The 21,846-nt window shown below is 53.9% G+C and overlaps 2 protein-coding genes across 3 annotated transcripts; one reads left to right on the top strand and one right to left on the bottom strand.

The window, feature by feature from the left end:
* Nucleotides 1-1,402: 1,402 nt before the first annotated feature.
* Nucleotides 1,403-5,699, top strand: PRSS8 (serine protease 8). The gene is made up of 6 exons (XM_054454340.2): nucleotides 1,403-1,716; nucleotides 1,959-1,976; nucleotides 3,733-3,895; nucleotides 4,166-4,437; nucleotides 4,524-4,690; nucleotides 4,784-5,699. The coding sequence occupies exons 1-6, from the start codon at nucleotides 1,632-1,634 to the stop codon at nucleotides 5,108-5,110; spliced, it is 1,032 nt and encodes a 343-aa protein (XP_054310315.2). The 5' UTR covers nucleotides 1,403-1,631; the 3' UTR covers nucleotides 5,111-5,699.
* A 58-nt stretch (nucleotides 5,700-5,757) lies between these two features.
* Nucleotides 5,758-19,492, bottom strand: KAT8 (lysine acetyltransferase 8). Of its 2 annotated transcripts, XM_054454339.2 has the most exons (11): nucleotides 19,248-19,492; nucleotides 16,868-16,942; nucleotides 16,613-16,788; nucleotides 10,039-10,092; nucleotides 9,774-9,938; nucleotides 8,987-9,076; nucleotides 6,963-7,103; nucleotides 6,761-6,854; nucleotides 6,515-6,665; nucleotides 6,221-6,375; nucleotides 5,758-5,925 (listed from the first exon to the last, which is right to left on the bottom strand). In XM_054454339.2, exons 1-11 carry the CDS (start codon nucleotides 19,456-19,458, stop codon nucleotides 5,861-5,863), a joined length of 1,377 nt encoding a protein of 458 aa, XP_054310314.1. In that variant the 5' UTR covers nucleotides 19,459-19,492; the 3' UTR covers nucleotides 5,758-5,860. The 2 variants fall into 2 exon arrangements, with proteins under 2 accessions (XP_054310314.1, XP_063510349.1); XM_063654279.1 differs by lacking the exon at nucleotides 9,774-9,938.
* Nucleotides 19,493-21,846: the final 2,354 nt, after the last annotated feature.

Below are 21,846 nucleotides of genomic sequence, written 5' to 3'. Positions count from 1 at the left end.
TCCTGACCTCAGGTGATCCTCCCTCTTCGGCCTCCCAAAATGCTAGGATTACAGGCATGAGCCACCACACCCAGCCTCAACAGGTGTTTTGAATGGCCAGAGTAGCCCTCAAAGAGGATACATGCCTCACCCCCACCACAGCCACACGGCAAGCCTTCTTTCCCTGAGCCTCTGCCCTCTGCACTCCGTCCCCCCATCTTCGCCTTACCACCTTTTATAATCCCTTTCGGTCTCAGTTTCCAAGGCAATTCCTCGAGGACCCTTTCACAATGCCAGCCTTTGCCATGCTGTGGTGTGCTCACGCCATTCTTTTTCATCACTATTCCTAGCTTGAAATTATTGTGTAATTGCAATTTTTTTTTAAGACAGGGTCTCCCTCTGTTGCCTAGGCTGGAGTGCAGTGGTGCGATCATAGCTCAATGCTTCGTTGAACTCCTGGGCTCAAGCAATCCTCCTGCCTCAGCCTCCCAAGTAGCTGGAACCATAGGCATGTGCCACAATGCCTGCCTAATTTTTATATTTCTTTGTAGAGATGAGGCCTCGCTATATTCCCCAGGCTGGTCTGGAACTCCTGGCTTCAAGCAATGCTCCAGCCTCAGCCTCCCAAATCCGACTAGCCACCTTGCCAGCCTGTTTGTGATTATTTGATTGAAGTGTGTCACCCCTACTTCACCATGAGCTCAGGGCTCAAGGGGGATGGGGCTGGTGCCTGTTTTGTCCTGGACACCTGGGAACATCATAGGCACTTAGGAAATGTCTGTGGGATGATTGGTGCTGCTCCACAAGCTCGCCACCACCCATGAGGTGCAGGCTTCGCAGAAAGGGCCTGGCAGAGGACAGACCCTAGTGTCTTAAGCTCCCATACCCAGCCTAAGGAGGGAGGGAAGAAGGGCACAGAGGCTGTGGCTCCAGATAATAAAAGCTGGGGCCAGGCCCTAGGGGGCATAACTGGCCTGAGATAACCTGAAAGACCTGAGGCGGAGGAGAATCGTCACATTCCAGGGAGACTGCGCACACACACACAAACCACATGCACGTGCGTGCACACACACTCAGACACACACACTACACACACAGGGATACACACAGCCTACACATGTGCACACACACAGCCTGTGCATGCACACACACACATACCACACCACATAAGGGGACACACACAGCCTACACACGCATACACACACACCACATACACACTACACACCGGGACACACACACAAACGGCCTATGCATGTGCACACACATACACACGGACACATACATGCACACACGCGGGTCTGCAGCTCTGAAAGGACTCATGACTTTGGTGGCAAGAGGAGCTGGCGGAGCCCAGCCAGCGGGCGGGGCCAGGGGAGGGGCGGGCAGGTAGGTGCAGCCACTCCTGGGAGGACCCTGCGTGGCCAGACGGTGCTGGTGACTCGTCCACACTGCTCGCTGCGGATACTCCAGGCGTCTCCCGTTGCGGCCGCTCCCTGCCTTAGAGGCCAGCCTTGGACACTTGCTGCCCCTTTCCAGCCCGGATTCTGGGATCCTTCCCTCTGAGCCAACATCTGGGTCCTGCCTTCGACACCACCCCTAGGCTTCCTACCTTGCGTGCCTGGAGTCTGCCCCAGGGGCCCTTGTCCTGGGCCATGGCCCAGAAGGGGGTCCTGGGGCCTGGACAGCTGGTGGCTGTGGCCATTCTGCTGTATCTTGGATTACTCGGGTCGGGGACAGGTAAGTGAGGACGTGGGGGCAGGGTGGGGACAATGCACTGGAGGGAGCCGGTGTGATCATTTTCTGGGGTGCGCCCTTGTCTGGGGCCCAAGAAAACCCCCGGCCTCCCTAGCTCTTGGCCTCCCTTTCCCACCTTGGCAGGGAAGGGGCCAGCCCTCTGAAGCAGTGGTGGGTACTAAGGGGTCAGGGAACCCAAGTCTTCCCTACTCACTCCTCCTATTTCTCTTTCTCTTTCTTTCTAGGAGCGGAAGGGGCAGAAGGTGAGACTTTCCTCGGAGAGGGAGGAGGGGAGGGGGAGGTGACTTGGATCGGATTCCCCTGGGGTTTAACCAGTGCCTGGCCTTCAGCGGGGCTGCCTTCCAACTAGATTCTCTTAGGGCTCCCAGAGTGGGGGGTTGTAGCCCTCACCTTACAGGCAGAGAAGCAGGGACTTGCCCAGGGCACACTGCCAGTGAAGGTGCAGCTGGGATTCAGATCCACGTCTGACTCCCAAAGTGGGGCAATCGAGGTGGTTTTTTTGGTTTGGTTTTGTCTTTTGAAACAGGGTCTGGGTCTGTCGTCACCCAGGCTGGAGTGCAGTGGCACGATCACAGCTCACTGCAGCCTCGGTGATCCAGCCTCCCGGGCTCACGTGATCCTCCCACCTCAGCCTCCCTAGTGGCTGGGACTACAGGTGCATGCCACCACACCCAGCTAGTTGTGTTTTGTTTTGTTTTTGTTTTTTTTTGGTAGAGATGTGGGTCTCACTATGTTGGCCGGACAGGTCTTGAACTCCTGGGCTCAAGCGATCCTCCTGCCTTGGCCTCCCAAAGTGCTGGGATTACAGGTGTGAGCCACCGTTCCTGTCCTCGAGGTGGTTTTGAGGGAACCAAACCAAGGGTCTCCTTTCTTGGAAGGCACCCAACCCAGCTCTGAGTCAGACCGGCTTTCAATCCTGGCTTCCCCATGCACTGGCTGTGTGTCATTGGCCAAGTCCCCCCACTTTTCTAAGCCTTAGACTCCTCACCTCTAAAATGAAGCTGGTCATGTCCGTCTCCTGGGGCTGTGGAGAGGATGCAGGGAGATGAAGAAGCGAAAGCCCCTCCAGGGCCTGGCACAGCCGCTAGGCTCTCTAAATAGTGGCTATTGTCATGATGATAAGGGAGAGAAGGATCTGGAATGCAGTTTTCTCTGCTCCTAGATGACTTTGTGAAGAGCAGTTGGGCTCCGCTCCAAAGTGGCCTCGATGGGGGTGGGGCTGGGGCTGTCCTGGAAACTAGACATTCATGTCACGGGAGCCCAGTTCTGCTGTTGGTTTGTTGAATATATGCCCACAACGCCACAGGCACTGCAGACATGAGAATCTGCCCCTAGGGAATGCGCAGATTGGTGTGGTGGAAACAGACACAGTTGTAGACTCTGGAACAATTATGAGACTGAGCAGCATCGGGGAGCACGGTGGAGGTGGGGGGGTGCTGGGCTCGGAGGCAATGCCCAGCTCAGCCAACAGAAGCCTGCCTGTTTACAGAGGGGCTGCTGTTCCAATCAAGCATCCACAGGCAAAGGGAAGTTTGCCAGACAGTAAGGATGGGGAAGGGCATACCAGGTAGAGTGACCTGGATCAGCCAAGGTCCCGGGTAAACAAGTGTGTGGCCTGATGTACACGACTGAAGGGTCCAGAGGGGACGGCTGGGTCCGATGGTGGTGCCATGGTCTGTCTGGAATGTATCTTAAGGGCCGCGTGGAGCCAAGGAAGGGTTTAAGCAGGGCTGTGGCCTGGTCAGATTGGGGGTTTATGAAAATCTTCAGACTTGTAAGGGGCGGGATGGACGGAAGGCTTGCAAGGAGAGAAGCTGTCATGAGACCTGAATTAGGTAATGGGTAGTGGACAGAAGGGGCAGAACTGCCCACGCCTGGGAGGGGACAAAGGGGTGCTGACTCCTGTGAACCCACTTCCCAAACTCTATATCAGAGCTCCTGGGCTGCATAGGAGTGGCCAGGCTAACAACCTGACCCCTTCCCTTCCTCCCTGGGCAGCCGCCTGCGGTGTGGCCCCCCAAGCACGCATCACAGGTGGCAGCAGTGCAGATGCCGGTCAGTGGCCCTGGCAGGTCAGCATCACCCATGAAGGCGTCCATGTGTGTGGTGGCTCTCTCGTGTCTGAGCAGTGGGTGCTGTCAGCTGCTCACTGCTTCCCCAGGTACCAAATGGTGAAAGTCAAAAGTGGGCTGGAGGTCAAAGTTCATAGGTCAATCCAGGTCAGAGGTTGGGGTTCTTGGTTTGAATCTGAGAGTGTCAGTTAAGTATGGAAGGACCAGTTAGGAGTGAAGGTGAGGGGTCAGAGGTTACAGGATAAAACTAAGGTGCAATTTGAGACCTAAAAGGGACTGATCAGAATCAGGGGTTGGCAGTGGGGGTTGGGGAACAAGGAGAGGTCTCCTGGGTCTCAGCCTTTGCCCCCTGCCTGCAGCGAGCACCACAAGGAAGAGTATGAGGTCAAGCTGGGGGCCCACCAGCTGGACTCCTACTCCAAGGACGCCAAGGTCAGCACCCTGAAGGACATCATCCCCCACCCCAGCTACCTCCAGGAGGGCTCCCAGGGCGACATTGCACTCCTCCAACTCAGCAGCCCCGTCAACTTCTCCCGCTACATCCGGCCCATCTGCCTCCCTGCAGCCAACGCCTCCTTCCCCAACGGCCTCCACTGCACTGTCACTGGCTGGGGCCATGTGGCCCCCTCAGGTGAGATGGGACACTGGGTGCCTAGAGGTGTGGAGGGGCACCTGACTCGGGGAGGGACCCAGGGTAAGCCTCTTTTACCCCCACAGTGAGCCTCCTGACGCCCAAGCCACTGCAGCAACTCGAGGTACCTCTGATCAGTCGTGAGACGTGTAACTGCCTGTACAACATCGACGCCAAGCCTGAGGAGCCGCACTTTGTCCAGGAGGACATGGTGTGTGCCGGCTACGTGGAGGGGGGCAAGGACGCCTGCCAGGTAAGCACAGGCCCAGGGGGCAGATGACCAGTGCAACTTGGGAAAGGAGGCCTGGCCTGGTCCTGATGGCTGCTGTGTGGCTTCTCTCCTCAGGGTGACTCTGGGGGCCCACTCTCCTGCCCTGTGGAGGGTCTCTGGTACCTGACGGGCATTGTGAGCTGGGGTGATGCCTGTGGGGCCCGCAACAGGCCTGGTGTGTACACTCTGGCCTCCAGCTATGCCTCCTGGATCCAAAGCAAGGCGACAGGACTCCAGCCTCGTGTGGTGCCCCAAACCCAGGAGTCCCAGCCCGACAGCAACCTCTGCGGCAGCCGCCTGGCCTTCAGCTCTGCCCCAGCCCAGGGCTTGCTGAGGCCCATCCTTTTCCTGCCTCTGGGCCTGGCTCTGGGCCTCCTCTCCCCATGGCTCAGTGAGCACTGAGATGGCCCTGCTTCCAGGATGGACGCATCACACTCAAGGACAGGAGCCTGGTCCTTCCCTGATGGCCTTTGGACCCGGGGCCTGACTTGAGCCACTCCTTGCTTCAGGACTCTGCGGGAGGCTGGGGCCCCACCTTCACCTTTGAGCCCATTCTTCTGGGTGTGCTCTTTGGGACCATAACCGAGTCAGGAGTTTTACTGCCTGTAGCAATGGCCAGAGCCTCTGGCCCCTCACCCACCATGGACCAGCCCATTGGCCAAGCTCCTGGGGAGCTCCTGGGACCCTTGGCTATGAAAATGAGCCCTGGCTCCCACCTGTTTCTGGAAGACTGCTCCTGGCCCGCCTGCCCAGCCTGATGAGCACATCTCTCTGCCCTCTCCCTGTGTTCTGGGCTGGGGCTGCCTTTGTGCAGCTTCGAGAACAGGAAAGGCCCCAATCTTGCCCACTGGCCGCTGAGAGCCCCCGAGCCCTGACTCCTGGACTCCGGAGGACTGAGCCCCCACCGGAACTGGGCTGGCGCTTGGATCTGGGGTGGGAGTAACAGGGCAGAAATGATTAAAATGTTTGAGCACAACTCGCCGTGCATGTGTGAAGTGAAATGAAGAACATCCACTCTTGGCCTCCCCTTCCCCTCCAAAGTCCAGGGCCACCAGCAGAACTGACTTTATTAAAAAAATGACAAAACAGGTCTATACATATTTACAGGCTGGGAGCCAGGAGGCTCGGGTCCGACAGCAGGGGCCAGGCCGCTCACTTCTTGGAGAGCTTGACTTGCTTGTGCTTGGGGGGTGCCCACTTGAGGCAGACGGAGTCCACTGTGGGGAGAAGGGGTGGGAGGCAGGGCTGGGCCTGGGCCAGGCCAGCTCACACCTGGCTGCCCTGCTCTGGGCTCAGGCCAGTTTCACCTCCTCCAGGTGAGAACAAAAGGGCAGGCTGTGCTGGGGAGGGGCAGGGAAGCCCAGGAATGAGAGGCCTGCCCCGGGCTCCATCCTGGGAGCTGGTCTGACTGGTTTGGGATCATGTGACAGCAATAAGGAGGCCTTGACTCCTACCAGTCCACATACTGACACTCCCCCCACTGCCCCCGACACACAGCAGCCCCCCACCCACCTGTGATGGGTGGTTTCTTATACTGGGCACTTTTGAGGTGCTCCTCCACCAGCTTGGGTGTGACACAGATCACGTGCTGGCCCTTCCAGTACTTGACCATATTGAGGGACTGCAGGGTACTGATGATGTCATTCTGGGTGATGCTGGTCATCTGGCTGCAAAAAGGGATGAGAGCAAATGCCAGACATGGTGCCCTTGTGGGATCTGGCCAGGATGGTGACAGGGTATGAGGAGGCAGGATCGTGGCCCATCTCAGGACAAGTCCTGCCCCCAGGGCCCGGGAGGCCCCCTCACCTGAGGTCCTTGATGGACAGTGTGCCCCGGAAGTCCCGCAGGATCTCCAGCAGCACCCAGGACCAGTAGCTGCGGTAGCTGAGCTTGCCCAGGTCAGACAGCGGCTTCTCCGGGGAGCCGACCGTGCTCTCCAGCTTGGAGAGCTCATAACCTGGCAGCAGTAGAAAGAGGAACTTAGGATCCAGCCTGCCCTGGCACCCTTGCCCCACAGGTCTCCCCCTCCCAGACAGGCCAGGAGCCACTCACTGAAAGCAATGAGGAACTTCCCGTAACCGCGGCGTTGGTAGGGGGGCAAGGTCAGGATGCAGGCGACATTGTTTCCATCCGGGGACTCCTTCTCCTGCAGGAGGCGGGTGCTCAGGGCTGCTGGGGAGGCTCTGTCCCCTCTCTGTTCGTGCCCACCTTCACCCTCCCCACCCTCCCCACCCTGAGTTTCCAGACCCAGCACCTTGGAGAAGTAGCCAACAATGTGGGCCCCCTGCCGGTCCACCTCAGTCAGGATGTAAAAGACGAATGGCTCCACGTCAAAGTACAGTGTCTTATGGTCCAGGAAAAGCTTGGCCAGCAGACACAAGTTCTGACAGTAAATCTAGGGTTGAGGAGGGGGAGACAGGTTCAGGGGGCAGGCACAGGCCCCACCCAGCTGGTTCCAGCGGCCAGCACCAGCCCACGCGAAGTGGGCACCTTGCCAGGCCAGAAGGATTTCACACTGGAAAGAGTCTTCGGTCAGCCTCTGACCGACAGGGAACTGGAAATCAGAGAGCAACAGCACTTCGGAGGTGCCAGCGGAGCTGGACGAAGCCCGGCCACCCCTTCCGAGTGCCAAATACGAGCTGGGTGCCTTCCATGCAGGATCTGCTTCAGTCTTCACAGACTTAACTCTGTTTCAGCTCGGGAAACTGAGGCTCCGAGGCAGGAATTTAGACTGTCCTGTTCATGGCTGTGTCCCCAGCGCCTAGCACGAGGCTAAGTATGAAGCTGGGTACCTGGTAAACATCTGCTGAATGGAGGAGCCTCGAGCCCTGTCTGTCCACTTGGCCGCACTCCAGGAGGGGGACAATGGGACCAAGTTTGGCTTCACGGCACAGACTAAGGGGCTCCCTGGTTTATGACACCACAGCCACTCTCTCATCCAACCCGGCAGCTGTGCAAGCTCAGCACTGGCAGGCCCATCTCACTCAGGAGGAAGCTGAAGCTCCCAGAGTGGAAGTGCTTGCCCAGGGCCTCAAAGCTGGCAGAGTGCAGTTGGAAAGCACCCCCACATCTCCAGCGGGGGCCCTTCTGCTATTCCACACAGCCATGCTCAGGAAGGCAGAGCAAGGGCAAGAGCTGGGCTCAGCCTGCATATTCTCCGAGTCCAAGGCTAATCAAGCCCCAAGAGGTCACCGATAATAACAAGGCCCGTGTTTATTAAGCACATACTAGTGCCAAGCACTGCACTGAACACTTGACATTTGCGGTCTCACTTATTCCACTAACAACACAACTAGGTAAATACTATGACTCCTGTCTTATGGACAAGGAAACAGGAACAAACCATGTTAAGTAACTTGTCTGTGGTCAGGGAGGAAGGTGACAGGGCAACATGAGCCACCCTGTAGTGAGTGGAGCCACTCTGAAGCCTGCCCTCTCCGTCCTATGCTGTATGGCCCATATGCGGGAAACCAGTACACTTGGCGAGACCCTCCCAGACTGACAAGGCAAAGGCCAAGTTCTCTACAACAGCAGGGCAGGTCCCAAAGGCCCCAACCTGCCCCGCTGAAGTCATTCGGGGCCAGGAACAAGGAACTCAGCCCTTGAAAGCCACAGAGCTCTCTCAGCAGGAAATTTCACACAAAGCAGTCCCCTCCCAGGCAAAAACAAACACCTTTCTTTCCAACGGAAGGAGAAAGCCCTTCTAAAAGCAGCCTCAGGCTAGAAAATCTCCTCTGGGTTCCAGAACAACCCAAGCTTGAACCTAACCCCACCAGCAGAAGAGTCCTGGGGCCACCACAGGGCCCTGTGTTTCCTATGCACCAACCATAGGCCTAGTGCCAGGCTAGGAGGCCCTCAGAGGCCGCCTTCTTTTTTTTTTTTGGAGACAGATTCTCACTCTGACGCCCAGGCTGGAGTACAGTGGCACAATCTCAGCTCACTGCAACCTCTGCCTCCCAGGTTCAAGCAATTCTCGTGCCTCAGCCTCCCGAGTAGCTGGGAATACAGGTGCACACCACCACGCCGGCTAATTTTTCGTATTTTTAGTCAAGAAGGAGTTTCGTCATGTTACCCAGGCTGCTCTCAAACTCCCGAGCTCAGGCAATCTGCCCACCTCAGCCTCCAAAAGTGCTAGGATTACAGGTGTGAGCTGCAGTGCCCGGCCCCTCAGAGGCATTCTGCCCATAGAGGCTCAGCTAAGGCTGCCCTCTCCCCTTTGGTAGTGATGAGGTGCCCAGGGCCTCCCCGGCCTCCCCCAGCCCCTGGCCACCCACTCACCTTATGGTCTTTGCCATCAACTTCGTACACAGAGATGTTGCTCTTGCGGTAGATCTCTTTCCCGGGGGGCTGCCGCCACTGGCACTGACCCTGGTGGGGGACAAGAGAACAGGTTCGCTGCCCATATGTTCTCTGCTAGGAGGTCCCCACCCCACCACTGCGTGCTTTGGAGCAAGTCTCTGCCTCTCTGTTTCCCCCCTCAACACTTCACCTACATCGAGTAATCCTCCCAGCAGCCTTAGGAAAGCGATCCTGCTTTTACAGACCAAGGCCCAGGCACAGAAATGCAAACATCACACAGCGCAGATGGGTTCTGAGTCTTTGTGGGCCTGGCTCTGGAGAGACCCATCCATGACAATGGCTTCCCTAAACCACACCTATTCACTTCAGATTCCACACTTCGGGAAGCAGCCCACTGTGTCAGTGATGACAGCGTCCCTTCCTGACAGCCCCCAATTTCGTCCACACTTAAGGTCCCACTGCCAGGGGCTATGTGTGCTTCCTGGGATGGGGCTGGCCTTGGCAAAAGACCTGATGGGGGTGAGTTACTGTCCCCATTCCAGAGAAAAGGAAGCTGAGGTCTGGAGTTGGCAAGGTCACCCTGCCAGCAACAGCAAAGCCAGGCCTGGAATCCAGGCCTCCTGACCCTCAGCAGCTCTTCCGTGTACTTGCTCCTCTGGGCTTGTCTCCTCCCTGGAGCTGCCGGTGCAGCCGCCCTCAGCCTCCATGCCTGCCTCTGCGTCTCACCAGGCCCCTGCCCAGCTCAGCCCGGCCGGCCCAGCCTCACCAGGTGGAAGCGGTAGCTCTTCTCATATTTCATGTACTTGAGGCAGTACTCGCAGAGCCAGAGCTTGGGCTGTTTCCCATAGTCTTCGGGGAATGGTGAGAAATACCAGGCATCAATTTCGTAGTTCCCGATGTGGATCTTGTCCACATACTTCACCTTGGTGATCTGCAGGCAGGGTGGGAGCGGGGCACAGTGCACGGCTCAGCAGGGGCTCCTCGACAAGGGGAGATGGGGGACCTGCAGGCAGCTTCCCAGCCCCACTTACCGCCTCATGCTCCTTCTCCAAGGCTGCTGTGGTGGGGTCCATCTCTGCATAAGTCTGGGCCAGGAAAGAAAAGTGGGCAGAGGTGAACAGAAGTGGTGACCAGGCTGTCCCTCCCCCGTCAGGACCCACAAGGCTTCCCTGCTGTCTACCAGACCTCATTCCTGGATGGCAATAATAACTACACCAATAGCTAACCTATCTGACTTGGTTCTGAAGCCAGCTGGTCCAGACTCCTCTCACACCCACCCGCCCCACCCCCGATATCCCAGACATCCCTGATGTCCAAGTTTGGACCTTTTGCCAGATGAACAGGGTTAGGATCAGGATAGGGGCTTCAGCAGCACGATGGGGGGCAATCCAGCTCTGCCAAAGTTGTGAGACTCAAATGAAATAACAGATTTGCCTTCCAGGCCCACCATAAGAACTGTTACTACCTCCCCGATGTGCCTGGACCCCTTTCCTGAGCACCAGACCCTGCCTGCCCATGGGACTGCCCCAGAGGTCCCTCCCACAGGGACAGCAGACTCAAGATGTGCAGAAAGGACCTCAACACTCCTCCCTGCAAACCTGCGCCTCCTCCTGGGTTGCTCATTTTACTGGGAACATCACCCTTGGTCCCAATGTCCAAGACCCATAACTAGGCTTGCCTCAGACTACTCCCTCTCCCTCGGCCTGGCCAAGTCCTAACACAGCGGATGTCGAGTCTACTTCTGACATCTCTGGAAATGGGCCCTCTCTGGAATTCTCCTCTCTGTCCTGCTCCAGATAGTCATGGCCCCATCTCAGGTCTGGACAATTTACTAGGCCTCCTCAGATTCCCTGCCTCCAGCCCCAGCCTCCTCATTGCTATCAGCAGCCCCCTTTTTGCGGCCTTCATGCTTCTGCCCAAACAGCTCCTTCTACCTGGAGAATGCCCTTCCTTCTCTCACTGCCAGCAGAGAACGCTTCCTCAGCCTGGCACGGAGCACGAGTCAGGTAAGTCCATGATGCTTTGTGATCTATTCTGTGTCACTGTCGTTATTGTGCTCTCCCATCCTTCAAGGCTCGAGATTCTTACCACCCCCTCCAGGAGGCCTGACTGGATTCTTCCCATCCAGAAAACATTCCCTCCTTCCCAAGTTCAGTGAGAAGTGGTCGACAGGGCAACACTGTCCAAGTATGCCCATCTGGGTTCCTCTATTTTTCAAGCCCTTAGAAAGCAGAGACTAAGAGTCACACCACACTCACAACACATCCTGCTCCTAGGCCAGACCCTGTGGGAGGAACCCAGTACAGCCTGACAATGGAGGAGGGACCCAAGACAGCCCATGACCTATACCAGCGCAGATGAGGCCGACCTGTAGCTGAGAAGGGAGGAAGGAGCCAGCGCTTTACCCAGAACCCCCTCCACAAAGCACTGTGCTTATATGCTTATATGGCCTCATTTAATCCTTTCAGTAACCCTTACATAGAGTGTTCTTATTTCTTTTTTTTTTTTTTTTTTGAGACGGAGTTTCACTCTGTTGCTCAGGCTGGAGTACAGTGGCACCATCTCGGCTCACTGCAACCTCCGCCTCCCAGGTTCAAGCAATTCTCCTGCCTCAGCCTCCCAAGTAGCTGGGACTACAGGCACATGCCGCCACATCCAGGTAATTTTTGTATTTTTAGTAGCGATGGGGTTTCGCCATGTTGGCCAGGCTGGTCTCAAACTCCTGACCTCAGGTGATCAACCAGCCTCACACTCCCAAAGTGCTGATTACAGGCGTGAGCCACTGCGCCCAGCTGCGTTATTTCAATTTTACAGAGTAGTAAACAGGCAGGGCAAGGTTAGGTCCCTTACCCTCGGGGACTAGCGAGCTGCCATTTATTACAAGTGGCAAGCACGGCATAGACATTATTATTTTTTTTTTTTCTGAGATAGACTCTCACTCTGTCGCCCAGGCTGGAGTGCGGTGGCGAGATCTCAGCTTACCACAACCTCTGCCTCCTGGGCTTAAGTGATTCTCCTGCGTCAGCCTCCCAAGTGGCTGAGACTACATGTGCCTGCTACCATTCCCGGCTAATTTATTTTGTTTTTTGAGATGAAATTTTGCTCTTGTTGCCCAGGCTGGAGTACAATGGTGCAATCTTGGCTCACTACAACCTCCACCTCCTGAGTTCAAGCGATCTTCCCACCTCAGCGTCACAAGTAGCTGGGATTACAGGCGCCCACCAGCAAGCCCGGCTAATTTTTTGTATTTTTAGTAGACATGGGGTTTCCCCATGTTGGCCAGGCTGGTCTTGAACTCCTGACCTTCAGATGATCCACCCACCTTGGCCTCCCAAAGTGCTGGGATTACAGGCGTGAGCCATAGCCTTTTTTCTTTTTTTTTTTGAGATGGAGCCTCGCCCTGTCACCCAGGCTGGAGTGCAATGGCAATATCTCACGTCACTGCAACCTCGCCTCCCTGGGTTCAAGCGATTCTCCTGCCCCAGCCTCCCAAGTAGCTGGGATTGCAGGTGTGCACCATCACACCCAGCTAATTTTTTGTATCTTTAGTAGAGACAGGGTTTCACCATGTTGGCCATGCTGGTCTCCAACTCCTGACCTCATGATCCGCCCACGCCTGGCCTCTTTTTGTATTTTTAGTAGAGACAGGTTTTCATCATATTGACCAGGCTGATCTCAAACTCCTGACCTCAAATGATCCAATCATCTCAGCTTCCCAGAGTGCTGGAATTACAGGCACGAGCCACTGCACCCAGCCGACATTATTTCATTTTGTCCTCACAATGAGCCTTTGAAATAAGAGTGCTCATTGTCCCTGTTGTATGAGAGAAAACTGAGGCACAAAGAGGTGAGGTCACTTGCCCAAGGTCACAGAACTGGTATTCAGCAGAGTCGGGCATGGGCCCCTGGTCTGTCCAATTCTGAATCTAACCACTGTAAAGATGAGGAAGAAAGATTTTCCTCCTCACACATCTCTTTAAAACACATTTCCCAATTCTCACAAAATACAGTGCTCTTCTGCAAATGCAATAAAGAACTACAAAAACACTACTTTTCTTAATTGTTGCAATTTATTTAGAATTAAACATTAATTAGGCTCTGAAGAACCTTGCTGATTGTTAACTGGATGATTGTTTCATTACCTATTCTTTGATTTTATCACCACTGGCCCGTTATCCACCCTGCTGGTTGCCAGCTCAGAGGTATGTCTTTGTTGAGTGCAAAATAGTTGAGGAATTAATCTTAGATCTACACTGTCCAATAGAGTAGCCACTTGTCACATAGGGCTATTTAAAATTATACTCAGCCAAACGTGGTGGCTCACGCCTGTAATCCCAGCACTTTGAGAGGCCGAGGTGGGAAGATCACTTGAGGCCAGGAGTTCCAGACCAGTCTGGCCAACATGGCGAAACCCCATCTCTGCTAAAAATAAAAAAAAAATTAGCTGTGTGGTGGCACATGCCTGTAATCTCAGATACTTGGGAGGCTGAGGCACAAAACTTGCTTAAGCCAGGAAGGCGGAGGTTGCAGTAACCCGAGAGCTCGCCACTGTACTCCAGCCTAGGTAACAGAGTGAGACTCTGTCTCAAAAAATGAAAATTTTGGCTGGGCGTGGTGGCTCACACCTGTAATCTCAGCACTTTGGGAGGCCGAGGCAGGCGGATCACTTGAGGTCAGGAGTTTGAGGCCAAACATGGTGAAACCCTATCCTACTAAAAATACAAAAAATAGCCGGGCATGATGGTGCGTGCCTGTAGTCCCAGCTACTTGGGGGGCTGCGGCAGGAAACTCACTTGAATCTGGGAGGCGGAGGTTGCAGTGAGTTGAGATCGCACCACCGCACTCCAGCCTGGTTGACAGAGTGAGACTCTGTCTCAAAAAAATAAAAATAAATAAAAATTTTTAAAAAAAGATAATTAAAAAAAACATTTTTTTTTTTGAGACAGTCTTGCTCAGACACCCAGGCTGGATGGAGTGCAGTGGTGTGATCTTGGCTGACTGCAACCTCCATCTCCTGGGCTCAAGCGATTGATTCTCCTGCCTCAGCCTCCTAAGTAGCTGGGATTACAGGTGTGCACCACCACGCCCGGCTAATTTTTGTATTTTTAGTAGAGATGGGTTTTGGCCATGTTGGCCAGGCTGGTCTCAATCCTCTGACCTCAAGTGATCCACCCACCTCCACCTCCCAAAGTGTTGGGATTACAGGTGTGAGCCACCACACCCATAATTTTAAAATTCTTTTTTTTTTTTTTTGAGACAGAGTCTCACTCTGTCGCCCAGGCTGGAGTGAGCCCAGGATCTCGGCTCACTGCAAGCTCTGCCTCCTGGGTTCACACCATTCTCCTACCTCAGCCTCCCGAGTAGCTGGGACTACAGGTGCAGGCCACCACGCCCGGCTAATTATTTTGTATTTTTTAGTAGAGACGGGGTTTCACCATGTTAGCCAGGATGGTCTCGATCTTCTGACGTCGTGATCCACCCGCCTCGGCCTCCCAAAGTGCTGGGATTACAGGCGTAAGCCACGGCACCCAGCTAAAATTCTTAATTCTTAGTCACACTAGACACATTTCAAGTGCTCAACAGCTACATGTGGCTAGTGGCTACTGTACTGGATAGTACAGGTATAGAACATTTCCATTATAATAGGAAGATCGATTGGGCAGTTTAGACCTTGAGGAGTTCTTCCAGTTTAGGGTATTTCAATTTTTTAAATCACACCACAGTAGGAAGTACACTTGGCACTGTAAATCTGTTGATATGTCTGTATATACACACAAGTGTGTGCTAGGATCATTGGGAAGGTAAGGCTGCAACAAGAGGAATCCTGCACACTTTTATTGGGTGTGAAATAAAAGCTTCTCAAAACAATACCTACCCTTAATAAAGTGCAACACTTTCTTATCCACTTTCTTTCTTCCATTTAAAGAAATTTAAATGTTGGGCTTGCCCACTGAACTCATGTACTCAGAAGGATGAAGCTGCAATGGCTGAAAGTAACAAATGTCTGGGTGTCTGGAGACTTTGACAAATCTTGCTCTGGTTTGCACTCCTGATTGTAATTTTATAAATTTAGAAACTGAGACTTGGTCGGGCGCAGTGGCTCACACCTGTAATCCCAGCACTTTGGTGGGCAAGAGGATCGCTTGAGACTAGGAGTTTGAGACTAGTGTGGGCAACATAGCAGATCCCGTCTCTACAAAAAAATAAAAAATTAGCTGGGCATGGTGGCACTTGCTTATGGTCCCAGCTACTCAGGAGGCTGAGGCAGGATGATTGCTTGAGCCCAGGAGGTTGAGGCTGAAGTGAGCCATGATCGTGCCACTGCACTCAGCCTAGACGATAGAGTAAGACCCTGTCTCAAAAAAAAAAATAACAATAATATGTACAACTATTATGTATCAATACAAGAAAAAACCAAGGCAGGTACAGGGATGCACTCCTGTAGTCCCAGCTACTTAGGAGGCTGAGGCAGGAAGAACATTTGAGCCCAGGAGTTCAAGTCCAGCCTGAGCAACACATCAAGACTCCCGTCTCTTAAGAAAAAAACCAAAATCATTGCTAAGGCCTCTGGCTCTGAGGTAGCACAATCTAGCTGGTAGATCTAATTCCTGTCTGGGTCCCTAAACTTATCTGTAGCTCTTCTGCACGCTTACTTCACAGGCCTGCTGTGAAATGTCAGTGAGGTCATGTATTAAAACACTTAGCTTAGGCCGGGTGCAGTAGCTCACACCTGTAATCCCAACACTCTGGGAGGCTGAGGTGGGCGGATCACCTGAGGTCAGGAGTTCGAGACCAGCCTGACCAATATGGCGAAACCTCGTCTCTACTAAAAATACAAAAATTAGATGGGCGTGGTGGCGGGCACCTGTAGTCCCAGCTACTTGGGAGGCTGAGACAGGAAAATTGCTTGAACCCAGGTGGCAGAGGTTGCAGTGAGCCGAGATCATGCCACTGTACTCCAGCCTGGGAGACACAGCAAGACTCCGTCTCAAAAAAAAAAAAAAAAAACACAAAAAAACACAAAAAATCCACTTAGCTTAGCTTAATACTTCTGCTCACTGGCTAACAAGTGTTCGGCATTATTATTCTAATTCCAGCCCACCATTTTACTAGCTGTGTGACCTTGGGCATTTTACTTAATCTCTCTGAGCCTGCTTCCTCACCTACCAAAAAAGTAACTATTCCTGTGTGTTGAATTGTTGGGAAGGATTTGAGGAGCTTATACATATACAGGACTTGGCAGGGTGCTTGGATATAGCAACTGCCAAATAACATTCTCGTCTTTCCCACTGAACTTCAAGTCATTTTTTCTACTAAGACACAGCCACTAGGAGACAAAAGAGGCTACCGGTGCAGGAGGCCTGAGTTCTAGTCCCAGCTGTGCCATTTCCTTGCTGTGAGACTGCAGCGAAGCCCTTACCCTCTCTAAGTCTGTTTTCTTACCTATGAAAAGTAAGTAAGAGGAAGTAGGTAAAGTCCCTGACACACTACAGGAGCTTAAGAAATGGGATCTGCTATGGTTTTGGCACTGGGGCCCGAGAGACCCAAGGGAGCTGGCAGAGGCAGCTTGGCCTCCTGGGCCCGTGGATGGGAAGGGATCCGGACCTTCTGCACATGGTTGATCTCATCATGCTTGCGCTTTTGGTTGCGAGTGATCTTGCGCTCAGGCTGCTCTGCGAGCTCGCTCAGGTACTTCTCTGAGTTCTTCTGCACGGCATCCTTCACTGTCTTGGTCAGCGCCAGCCGGTTCTTGTCTACCCACTCGTCCAGCCGCCGGTTAACTGTAAGGATGGGGCCATAAGAGTGCTGCCAGGGCACCCAACTCCCCACACCCACGCCCAGATGTGCCAAGCCACTCACAGCCCACGTAGTGTACATAGAATTCCTCTCGGCCCTCCTGGTCGTTCACTCGAGACTGGATCACTTCAGCAGAATCTGTGATGGAAAAAGGCTAGGGTCATCAGGAAGGTAAGGCTGGAACAAAAGGAATCCTGCACACTGAGAAGCAGTTTCCAGAGTCCAGGGCCACACATCAGCTAACCTCACTGGTCCACCTCTGCCATTCTACTCAATCGCTGCCACAACTGTGAGGTGGATCAGGTTGGGGCTGTTATTCTTATTTTACGAATGAGAAAATAACTGGCTGGGTGTGTGGCTCACACCTGTAATCCCAGTACTTCTGGAGGCCGAGACAGGCAGATCACTTGAGGCCAGGAGTTTGAGACCAGCCTGGTCAACATGGCAAAACCCCATTTCTACCAAAAAGACGAAAAAAAAAAAAAAAAGCCAGGCGTGGTGGCACACACCTGTAATCCCAACCACTCGGGAGGCTGAGGCAGGAAAATTGCTTGAACCCGGGAGGCAAGGCTGAGGCAGGAGAATTGCCTGAACCCAGGAGGCAGAGGTTGCAGTGAGCTGAGATTGTACCACTTCACTGTGGCCTGGGTGACAAGAGCAAGATTCTGTCTCAAAAAAAAAGAACCCCAAAAAACAAAACAAAACTGAGGCTTACCCAGGGTCACAGATTTGAAAAGTGGTAAGAGCTAATACTTAACTGAATTTAAGTCTGACTCTAAATTCAATGCTCATTTTACCATATACCCTCAGTTGTTCATTTGTTCAGGGATCATGAGTGCTGGCTCTGGATTAAGATAGCCTACATTAATGTATAAGTCCAGGGCTGGGCATCGTGGCTCACGCCTGTAATCCCAGCACTTTGGGAGGCCAAGGTGGGTGGATCACGAGGTCAAGAGGTCAAGACCATCCTGGCCAACATGATGAGACTTCGTCTCTACTAAAAATACAAAAATTAGCTGGGTGTGGTGGCGCACAACTGTAGTCCCAGCTACTCAGGAGGTTGAGGCAGGAGAATCGCTTGAACCCGGGAGGCAGAGATTGCAGCGAGCCGAGATGGTGCCACTGTACTCCAGCCTGGCAACAGAGAGCGATTCCATGTCAAACAAACAAAAAAAAACAAACAAAAAAAATATACATAAAATTCCAGCTCCCTACTTCCTAGCTATGTGTAACTGAGCAAGTTATTCCATCTTTCTGAGCCTCAGTCTCTTCATCTGTGTAAAGGGATAACAGCTGGGCACAGTGGCTCATGCCAGTAATCCCAACACTCTGAGAGGGTGAGGTGGGAGGATTACTTGAGCCTAGAAGGTCTAGGCTTCAGTGAGCTGTCATCGTGCCATGGTACTCCCACCTGGGTGACAGAGCGAGATCTTGTCTCAAAAAAAAAAAAAAAAGACAAAAGGGATAATAGTGCCAACCTTAGAAGGTGAGTTAATGCCTCCAAAATTTTTAGCAGCGCACCTGACAATTAGCAGAGCATTCAATAAATGAGTAAGGCAACCACTACGTGTCTGGCCCTATGCTGTGTTGTTGCGGGGTACAGAGGACACAGTGATGAATCACAAGAAGTGCTGCCCTCCAGAAGTTCCCAGTATGATGGAGGAAGACAGAGAGAGAAAATTACAACATAATGTTACAAAAACTATGACTGAGGTATGAAAAAAATGTTGCAGGAACACAGAGAACGGAACCACTCACTTTGCCTGAAGGGGAATCAAGGATGACATCACAAAGGATATGAAGCTAAGAGGATGAGTAGGAGCTAGGCAGGCAAACAAGGAGAAAGGGAAGAAAAAGCATTCCAAGCAAAGGGCACAGGTGGTAAAGGGCGTGTGGTCTTCAGAGGGCACAGTGTCTTCTGGCCTGGCAATGCCCTTTGCTAGTGTTGGCTAGAAACTGGAGAGGTCACAAAAATGAATGCCACTCTAAGGAGTTTGGGGTTAATTTTGAAAATGAGAGAAGGCAGCAGAACATTAGGAAAGGGAAGCCTGTTGTTTCTGGAAGGTCTTCTCTCTGCGGGTGGCTGCCAGGGACAAATGGAAAGAGAAGACGCAGAGACAAGAGACGGGTGAGTAACCAGCGTTAGCAAGAAAAAGGAATGAAGCCTAAAACTGGGCAAGGAAGTGGAATGGGAACAATCCTGGTGAAGGCCTGAGTAGTGGGTTTGTAGGCGTCGCTCGGCATAATTTAAGGTCAACAGCCTCCCACAACTCGGCTGGTTTCTCAGCGCCCGGAACGCGGAGTTCTTTCCTCAAGCCCCGCCCCTCCTCCTCTCCACTCCCAGCCCCCGGATCTTGGCCTCACTGAGAGCCTGTCCTCAGGCCCCGCCCCACCCCCTGGCCCTGAGCTCCGCCCCGCCCCCGGCCCTGGGCCCCGCCCTTACGCCAGGTGCTATCCGGTCGCCGGCACAGGTACGTTTCTCCGATCTCCACCGTGACTTCCGGCTCGCCGCGCGCCGGGGTCGGCGGAGAGACGCGTCCCGGGGATGGGGCGGTCCCCTCAGCGGCCGCATTCTCCCCGGGCCCGGGCTCGCCCTCCCCCGCGACCCCTGAAGTCGCCGCTGCAACCGCCGCAGCAGCTCCCTGTGCCGCCATCGCGGGAGGGGAAGTGACGCCAGAATCAGACGCCACGCAGCTCTTTTGGCTCCGGGTCAGCAGTGCGTGGGGCGGGCTCCTCAAGGTTTGAGGGTGGGGTCTGTGATGTAGCAGGAGCCGATTGGCTTCTGTGGCCGTCCCCGCGGCCCCGCGACGAGTTGGTTGTTGAGTATGCGGCAGTCTTGGAGCTCCTGGTTTTTCGTGCGGACCTGTGGCTGCAGCTTATGATTGAGGAGAGGAGACAGACTTACCTCATGCGATGACTCAACTCAACCTTTTATTTATTTACTTATTTATTTTGAGATGGAATCATGCTCTGTCGCCCAGGCTGGAGTGCAGTGGTGTGATCTCGGCTCACTGCAACCTCCGCCTCCGGGTTCAAGCGATTCTTCTGCCTCAGCCTCCCTGGTAGCTGAGACTGCAGGCGCGCGCCACCACGCCCATCTAATTTTTGTATTTTTAGTGGAGACGGGGTTTCACCATGTTGTCCAGGATGGTCTTGATCTCTTGATCTTGTGATCCGCCAGCCTCGACCTCCCAAAGTGCTGGGATTACAGGCGTGAGCCACCGTGCCCGGCCCGCTGAACCTTTTTAAAGGCTCTGGTACCTGAGGAAGCCAAGATGTGCCAATTTTCAGCGGGCGCTGCCCCCACTTTAACAGGGCAGAGCCAGAGCGGCCGCCCTGGTGGCCTGGAGCCGCACACTCGCGCTGGCCTAATGTCGCTCACCCCCCCCTTTTTTTTTTTTTTTTTTTGAGATGGAGTCTCGCTCTGTCGCCCAGGCTGGAGTGCAGTGACGCGATCTCGGCTCACTGCAGCCTCCGCTTCCCGGGTTCAAGCGATTCTCCTGCCTTAGCCTCCTGAATAGCTGGGATTACAATCGCGCGCCACCACGCCCGGCTATTTTTTGTATTTTTAGTAGAGACAGGGCTTCACCCTGTTGGCCAGGCTGGTCTCGAACTCCTGACCTCAGGTGATCCGCCCGCCTTGGCCTCCCAAAGTGTTAGGGTTACAGGCGTGATCCACCGTGCCCAGCCAGTGCCCCATTTTTGAAGGTTGAAGAGCCTACTTGCCCTATTTGGGATACAGTTGGGGCGGGGAAAGCAGAACGGGTGTGTCCAGGGACAGCCCATAATTCATCCTCACAGGATAAAGTCTAAAGAAAGGAAGAGTTGGGCCGGGCGTGGTGGCTCACGCCTGTAATCTCAGCACTTTGAGAGGCCGAGGCGGGCGGATCATGAGGTCAGGAGATCGAGACCATCCTGGCTAACACCGTGAAACCCCGCCTCTACTAAAAATACAAAATTTAGCCGGGCGTGGTGGCACGCGCCTGTAGTCCCAGCTACTCGGGAGGCTGAGGCAGGAGAATCGCTTGAACCCGGGAGGCGGAGGTTGCAGTGAGCCGAGATCCCGCCATTGCACTCCAGCCTGGGGACCAAGAGCCAGACTCCATCTCAAAAAAAATAAAAAGGCCGAGTGCGGTGGTTCACGCCTGTAATCCCAGCACTTTGGGAGGCCGAGGCGGGTGGATCACGAGGTCAGGAGATCCAGACTATCGTGGCTAACACGGTGAAACTCCGTCTCTACTAAAAAAAATACAAAACAATTAGCCGGGCGTGGTGGCGGGCACCTGTAGTCCCAGCTACTCGGGAGGCTGAGGCAGGAGAATGGTGTGAACCCATGAGGTGGAGCTTGCAGTGAGCTGAGATCGCGCCACTGCACTGAGGGTTCTATGAGAGTCAGTAAAGGTTAAAGCCATTTATATATGTATGGTCCAACCATATACAATCGGCCCTCCATATCCGCGTGTCCCACCTTTGAAGATTCAACGAAGAGCGGGTTGAAAATACAGTGTTTAGGTGTGGTGGCTCACACCTGTAATCTCGCACTTTAGGAATCCAAGCAGGAGGATCGCTTCAGGCCAGGAGTTCAAGACCAGCCTGGGCAGCATAGAGACCTCCTTTCTACTAAAAATTTGGGGGGAAAAAAAATTAGCTGGGCCTGGGGGCCCGTGCCTGTAGTTCCACCTACTCGGGAGGCTGAGGCAGAGGGATTGCTTAAACCCAGGAGTTGGAGGCTGAGTGAGCTATAATCCCTCCACTGCACTCCAGCTTGGGTGACAGAGTGAGACCCTGTCTCAAAAAAAAGGGGGGAAAGAAAAGGAGGCGGGGCGCAGTGGCTCACTCCTGTAATCCCACCACTTTGGGAGGCCGAGGCAGGCAGATCACCTGAGGTCAGGAGTTCGAGACCAGCCTGGCCAACATGGCGAAACCCCGTCTCTACTAAAAATACAAAAATCAGCCGGGTGTTGTGGCGGGCGCCTGTAATCCCAGCTACTCTGGAGGCTGAGGCAGGAGAACTGCTTGAACCTGGGAGGCAGAGGTTGTGG

Source organism: Pongo pygmaeus, chromosome 18 (genome assembly GCF_028885625.2).
Source record: "Pongo pygmaeus isolate AG05252 chromosome 18, NHGRI_mPonPyg2-v2.0_pri, whole genome shotgun sequence".
Classification (NCBI taxonomy): Eukaryota; Metazoa; Chordata; class Mammalia; order Primates; family Hominidae; genus Pongo; species Pongo pygmaeus.
The sequence above is the reverse complement of the archived record's forward strand: the minus strand, read 5'-3'. Positions and strand labels throughout refer to the sequence as shown.